This window comes from Dicentrarchus labrax, unplaced genomic scaffold (assembly GCF_905237075.1).
Source record: "Dicentrarchus labrax unplaced genomic scaffold, dlabrax2021, whole genome shotgun sequence".
Taxonomy (NCBI): Eukaryota; Metazoa; Chordata; class Actinopteri; family Moronidae; genus Dicentrarchus; species Dicentrarchus labrax.
This window is the reverse complement of record NW_026136711.1, coordinates 29,147,117-29,154,315: the sequence shown is the minus strand read 5'-3', so window position 1 is coordinate 29,154,315 and position 7,199 is coordinate 29,147,117. Positions and strand designations below refer to the sequence as shown.

At 39.4% G+C, this 7,199-nt stretch overlaps 1 protein-coding gene across 1 annotated transcript; it reads right to left on the bottom strand.

The window, feature by feature from the left end:
* Nucleotides 1–91: 91 nt before the first annotated feature.
* nmur3 (neuromedin U receptor 3) lies at nt 92–6,652 on the bottom strand. The gene is made up of 3 exons (XM_051414647.1): nt 6,443–6,652; nt 3,582–4,506; nt 92–1,223 (listed from the first exon to the last, which is right to left on the bottom strand). Exons 1-3 carry the CDS (start codon nt 6,473–6,475, stop codon nt 793–795), a joined length of 1,389 nt encoding a protein of 462 aa, XP_051270607.1. The 5' UTR covers nt 6,476–6,652; the 3' UTR covers nt 92–792.
* Between the last annotated feature and the right edge of the window lie 547 nt (nt 6,653–7,199).

Here is a 7,199-nt window from a genome sequence, read left to right as displayed (position 1 = left end):
AGCTGTCATTCTTGTGTTGTGATAAGGTTTCAGTGGACAACTGAACAAACTGGGCAAAGTGAAGGGAGTTCACTCGAGTAAAACGTAGAAAAAGTAAAAAATCAATATTTACAGTGCCTTCAGCTTTTTGTCCACATGAGTACCCTTACTTCTTATTAAGTACCGCCACCTCTGGTGAGCATGGCCGTACCCACCACTGAGATTACCAAGGTATGAACCCTTTTTCAAGGGTTAGACAATAAAACTTTTGAAATAATTGCTAGAAAATAACTTTGGTGCTTTGAGCCGTACCCCTGGTTCAGCTTTTGGACCTCAGCATTTCTAAAACACTGCATACAGTGACGCTGGTGAGGTACTCCTAAATGCTTGCGTCTCTGTGTTACCACATAGCCGCTAAGAAAACAGCACTGAAACTGTCCTTGTTAAAAAGAGTTAAAAATGCCTAAAGAATTAGGGTTAGGGTTGTGCTCAATTAGGGAACAGGCACCGTGTTCGGTCCAATTCAGGCAGTACATATTTCCACCTACAGTTGTTGCTACACAACCACGGCAGAGATCGCCAGCGTTATTCTGCCAGAAAAGATTCAAATGTCCTCAGGTGGCTTTTCTTTAGAAGCCGTTTCTTCCTGTTTCCTGTCTTCATGCTAAACTAAACTATCCTGACAGTCACTTCATACTTAACAGAGTGGTATCAATCTTCTCATCTAAATTCTGCAAGACAGCATATATTTCCCAAAATGTCAAATTAGTCCTTTAAAGTGGCTTCTGCTTGTTAGCTTATTCAAACCAAATCTCAGAACACAGAGGTCTTACAGGTCGAATCTTTACATGCACATGAGAGGATTGCGGTGTCCATGCTCAATGTCATGTTAGGAGACAACAAAGGGATGAAAGCGTTGGAGTCCTTACCATTAGCCTGAGCTCTGGAGCTTGAGACGGACGGATCTAGTAAAATCTTAGGGAATGGTGGCGAGTCTCTGACAGAGCTATTTTCCTCTGCTTGGGAGCACATGAGTTCTCTGAAACACTCCCTGAACCGTGTGGAGAGCAGGCTGTAGATGATAGGGTTCACTGCTGAGCTGAGGTAGAAGAGGATGCCCGACAGGATGTGGACGTACTGATAAATGTTGTGCATCAAATCGGTCCACTGGCTGATGGAACTCCACAGGAGCCGCTCGATGTGGAAGGGCGCCCAGCAGACTCCAAACACTGCAACCACGATTGCTGGAGTAGCAAACCAGAGAGAATGAGAATGACTTTAAAAAGTTTTCTAAAGTAGTTGTTGTTGCAGGTTGTTCTTTGTTGCTGTTTTTTTATGGATTTGTGATGGAAGGAGTGACATATTTTTGGTAGGTATCCCTTGCAGTTATGTACATTTTTAAAAAATAACTGAACAATCTTCCAAACAATACACACCGTTCAGTACACTCAGGGGTTTTGCTACTACAGATTTACTTGGACTGGTATAATCAGTTGCTAATATTTGCTAATGTTAGCAAAACTTACAACTTACAATACATTATTGAGTCAGTTGAGCTGTAAAAACTATTCAATTAATCGCTCAAATAATCGCCGGAAAATATATCTGCAACTATTTTCATAATCAGTTAATAATTTGTCAAACAAAAATGCAAACAAGATCTGGTTCAAACTTGTCAAATGTGAGGGTTTGATACTTTTTCTTTGTCATATATGAACAATAATATTGGAATTTCATCTTTATTTTGTGACAAAATTGTTAATCAATTAAGCAAGAAAATAACATGCAAACATGTCCCTCAGAGCAGCAGAGGTTGCTCTACATCACTTGGTGATAAAGCACATTACTCTCCTAATAATTTTGAATAATACTCTCTGGGTGCTCTCACGGAGGGGGGTGCAGCCGATGCAGGCTGTTTGGCTGTTTACGGTGGTGGACATATGGCATCAAGCTATCTGACGTAGCTTTGTTGGAAGGTTGGTGTCATAGTGACAAGATATTTATAAATGTGAGAGTTGCAAACATTTGACACCTACTTTCACTTTTCCCAACAACAGAGTTTGTGAGACTTGGCTATTCAACCCTTTAACAAACTGGGAACTGCACTTTTCCATTTAAGTAAAAAAAAAAAAAAAAAAGGATCTTATTCCACACTGTTTAATAGAATCACATTTATATTCTGTATCATCTTGTTCCAGCTCTTGAAGCTACAGTATATGATGTTTACACTGAGTGAAATATTCTATTTGATGCAAAAACTGCTTAAATACATCAAATGGAAATATTCCAGATTTCATTATATCCACAAAAAATCCACAAAAGTCAGCCTGACATGTATTTTTGGGATCTCTTTTAGACCTTATATACAGTTCTGTGGGCCTGAACAAACTTTGGCTGCACAGCATAAGTGTGTACTGACTGACTCCATAACCCCATAACAAACATAAAGATGGACGAAACGTCTCCGCTTCCTTATACTGCACAAAAATGAAGCCAAATTTTCCGGACACATCTGATGCATTTTGCGCTGGTGACATTATTTGGAGCCAGAGTTTGCACAGAAGTGATCGGGGTCACAAAGATGTTTTGGCACCGCTTTTGGGGAGCTGTCATTCCATCCATCTTTATATGCATTAAACAACTAACCCACACTCACAGGTAAGTGAGATTTAAGGGGAGAAGACTAATATAAAAAGGCTGAGAATGCTACACCTTGGTAAAAACTTTGCAGTTTAGATAATTCTATTCTAGGAAAAACCTGCTTCAAATCAAAAGTCGTAAAGCACCAAAATGTAGCTCAAACCATTCACTCCAAACCATTTTATTTTTGTTTATTATGATTCTCCTTCTATGAGATGACAACAGTGGTCCCAAGCCAATTTCAGTTTGAGAGCTCTGTGCTAGAGGAAATGTTAAGGGATCGCCAAAGAAAGTAAAATTCATCATGAGAGGAAGCTGAATATCAGCACTAACTTTAATGGCATCTCATCCAGTACTTGTTCAGACATTTATCCTTAGTTATAAATTAATGATATTTTAACACTCAAAAATTAAAAATCAGCAGCAGGACTCTGTGTTTTCATCATATTTGATTGACAGTTTCATCTCCCTGGCAGCTGTCAGCAGATTCAGATTTTTATACTGCTAATTATGATTGGCTGTAGAAGAAAAACTGACATATCTCATGTGAAAATACCTGAATTGCATCACTTAAACTGATTCAGAAAATATGTGTTCAGGGCCTTTAAGACGAATCCACTGGAATTCAAAACCATTATTTTGTTGTGGAAGAATTTTTAAACGATGGATGTATCAGTCTAGAATGAAATCAATTATCTAAGAACTGTGCTAACACTATCCATGAAATCTCATCAAGCCCAAAAGCTTAGAGGATGTGACTAAAAGATGTCCCTTAGAATACAAATGATCCATACAAAGAGCTGACAATCCTCTCTTGCTCTGTGTTTTCCTTGTGTTTTGTCTTTGGGAACATGTCTTGGCATTGACAACACAGATTAGAGGGGATCTGCTTTCAAATAATAGCAGCCTTTCACAGTAATGCATGTTTTTTGAAGAGAGACAAGAGAGAAAAAACAACTCACAGAGCATCTTGTTGACCTGTCTTCTGCGCCCATTCGCGTTGATCTTCCTTCGGGTGTTGTTGCCACAGTTCTTCCCCAGGTTCCCGCTCGACTGCCGTCTTTCTCTGCCCAAATGAAGACCCATTACCAGGTACAGCACGCTAATCACCGTCATGGGCACAAAGTAGAAGCACACCGTGGTGATCTGCATGACCATGTTATAGATCCACAGGGGCTTCAGCACAGTGCATATGGCTGACTCCTCCATCTTCTCTGGCAGGTAGAAGATGCCGTGCAATGAGGTGTTGGGGATGGCACAGATCATCGACACTACCCACACAACGGTGATGACCCTCTTGGCGTGCTGGTTGGTCGACAGATACCGTGTTTTGAGTGGGTGCAGCACAGCTATGTACCTCTCCACGCTCAGAGCTGTAACGTTGAGGATTGAGGCGAAGCAGACCGTCTCGAAGAGGAAGGTCTTGAAGTAGCACCCGCCTTCGCCAAAGGGGAATGGATAGTTCTGCCACAGGTCGTAAATTTCCAGTGGCATCCCGAACAAAAGCACAAGGAGGTCCGACAGAGCCAGGCTCAACAGGTAGAAGTTGGTGGGGTTTCGCATCTTCTTGTGCCTCGCTATCACTGCACATGTGAGCAGATTCCCAGACAAGCCGGTGAGGAATATGAGAAGGTAAACGCTGGTCACCGGGAGGAAGAATGGAGATCGTTTTGGACCCAGGATTTCAAAGAGGTTAACTTCAGTGAATTGGTCATTGGTGTAATTTCCAGTGGCGTTCAGTGGCATGCTGGTATTGTGGAACAGTTTAGATATGTTTGAAGGGGAGCTCTGCAAAGAGAGCTCCATTTCGGCAAGGAAAGCTGGAGAAACAACAGGAGATGTCAACACATCCTGTGCTGATTTCTGTGTTTGATCAACACTGGCGGCCTGAAATAAAAAGGAACATTTAGATACATTTTTTTTTAAAAATACAAAAAGTGCTATCAATAGAGTCATCTTTGTGGTGATTCCTACTGGGGTCAAACCACAGTTCAACATTTCTGCTTGTGTCATAAATTACACTTTTCAACTGAAACTCACATATCATCAGAACTGTGAAGGAATTTTCCTACTTTACATTAGACTGAAATTGTATTGCCACAGTGAAGTTGTCTCCAAACCTAAAGGAGGTCACAGGTCACGGCCTGTGCCTCATCATGGTGAATTTGGCCTCCTCTCTGACTGTCAGGCAGACTAGACTTTGCAGAGCAGCTGATAAGTTTGAACACTGAGCACCCAACATATCGTAGTTCTACTTTGTTGTGGAAGACCAAGATTAAGCACAATCTAACAGACAGACTGACTCTGTTATGTGTTGTTTTGAACCACTACCCAATTGGATCTTTACACACACATACGTTGTGTGGAGAAAACCTTGAGAGTGTGTTACACTTGTAAAAATAAAAACAATAGACCATGAAATACTAACATAAAACTGCATTAAAACTCAAGTAAGTCCATAAATAAAAGCAGGTTTGCAAGGCTGCATTACAAAATAGTCTATTTGGCCTTTGTTTAAAATGGATATTGCTGTGGGAATGAAAGAGTTTTTGTAAGTTCTCTTTTTGACTGGAGGAGTAGCTGAAAGGAGTGATGAAGGGGATGTGAAGGGTCCTCAGTGATGGTGTCTGTCTTTCTTTTTACTGCGTGACGCTAACAGTCTGAGAGTTGGGTCTGAGTGATGCCGGTGATTACAGTTGCATGCTTGACGATTCCTTTGAGCTTTTTTCTTGCTTTCCTCTGTAAGGAAGTTCTATCTTGCAGGATGCAATTTTGAATGAGTCAGAAAAGCAGCAAAACTTCATGTTTGTGAAGTTGAAATAATAATCAATTATTATCATTGATTCATTTTCTTTTCATGATCTAATTTATTGATTGAGTAATTGATGTCAGCTCTACATATCACCACACACTCACTGTACTGTACTGTGGCATCCAAAAGGTCTAAAACAACAACAACAACTCCCTAAGCACCAGCATGTGGAGACAGATAATGTCAGGACCTTAAATGCATCATTAATCAAAAAACACTTTATTTATTTATTTATTTATCAGGATGGTCAATGAATGCTATACACACACATTGATTTATTTCTACTTTTGTTAAGAAATATTTAATTATTATTATTATTACTCTTTTCTATATTTCTATTTAAAAAAAATTAAAACTATAAGCTGAAATGAAGAATAAAGAAGAAATAAATTGCACCTGATTTCCTCTAAATTACATAATTTTTGCTTCAGAATAACATTTTCTGGTCACGGATGATGAAGAAACTATTTAGTAGAAAACAATTTGCATTGAAATGTCCAATTCTCCTTGTGGGTTGAGGAATATAGCCTTTACTGACACACTAATATGGTTCAAGTCATTCTCATCAACTGGTGACTGTAGGGATAATAGGCATTACACAGCATGCACTAATAAATGCTAATGACTTCTTCCAGAAGGTCATTATGTTGCCAGATCTCATGCATCACCATGCAAATCCAAGGTTATGTGACTAATACGGCAGATTGTTGGAATTAATCTTAAAGACAGTTCAACATAATGGTCCTCTAATATTCCTGTCGGGGATTTCAACATGCCTGTAAAGTTTATTGAGATTTTTATTTAAAAATGTATCTCAGATGTTTAATATTGCCGTTATTTTTTTTTATATTAGGAGTTCAAGGTGTATTAAATGCGCTTTCACAAATATCTAGAAGCATTAGAAAGCAAATGAAGATGTAAAGACAAAGATCATATGCAAAATATTCTGAACTTGATAACACACTGGTAGCTGGTTAAACTTTTGTTTAAAATATTTAGAATAGACCTCACCTTGACGCTGCTGCTCTGCAACCCGCCTCTCATACCGAGCTCTCTGTGCGCTCATGATTGGAAATTAGATAATAAAACAGCGCAAATAAGGCGAGTTTAAAAAAAAGAAACATAAAAAAAAAATAGCGAATGCAAAAGTTGTTGGACGCTACAGAGAAAGAGGAGACAGACGGAGGAAGAGCAGGATGGTGCAGCCATGCACGTCCCCCTTCAGACAGAGATTAAACTGGTGAGATGTAAAGAAGAAGGGGGAGATGGAGATAGAGGGAGAGAGAGAGAGAGAGAGAGAGAGAGAGATCATGCCTATATGGTTTGAAAGGTTTGAATCAGGGAGTGCATGCATGAGCTTCAACGTTCATTATCAAAAACATAACATTACTGTAGGGAAACAGGCAAGATAGGATGGGAACGTCAGGGAGTGTGCAAAAATTAGTATGGGGAGACAGAAAAGGTGAGAGGGTTATGTACTTTTACTTTTGCTCATGGCAGAGTATATTCTTTGGGAGAGCAGAGGAGGGTTTTTTTAATTTTTCCACATTCCCCCCAGAATAATATTTTTTTTATTTATTCTGAGGCAAAAAATATTGTGTATAATAGATCTCACTTTTTACCAGCTCTTTATTCAAAAATGTGCTGATGAGCAAGTAGTTTTTTCATCACCCTTTAAGTAAGTAGGGTGTGCTTTTTGATTGTTTGTGTTTGTGAATTTGGGCAATCATAAAATTGACTACTCTGTAGGATTCAGTGGCATCTAGCA

Bases quoted from the DNA above. Each gene is read 5' to 3' on its own strand.
- nmur3 (XM_051414647.1), bottom strand. From the start codon at position 6,475: ATGAGAGGCGGGTTGCAGAGCAGCAGCGTCAAG. The intron at 4,507-6,442 runs GTGAGGTCTATT...TTTTTATTTCAG, and splicing joins TGCAGAGCAGCAGCGTCAAG to GCCGCCAGTGTTGATCAAAC. The intron at 1,224-3,581 runs GTGAGTTGTTTT...TTGCTACTCCAG, and splicing joins ACAGGTCAACAAGATGCTCT to CAATCGTGGTTGCAGTGTTT.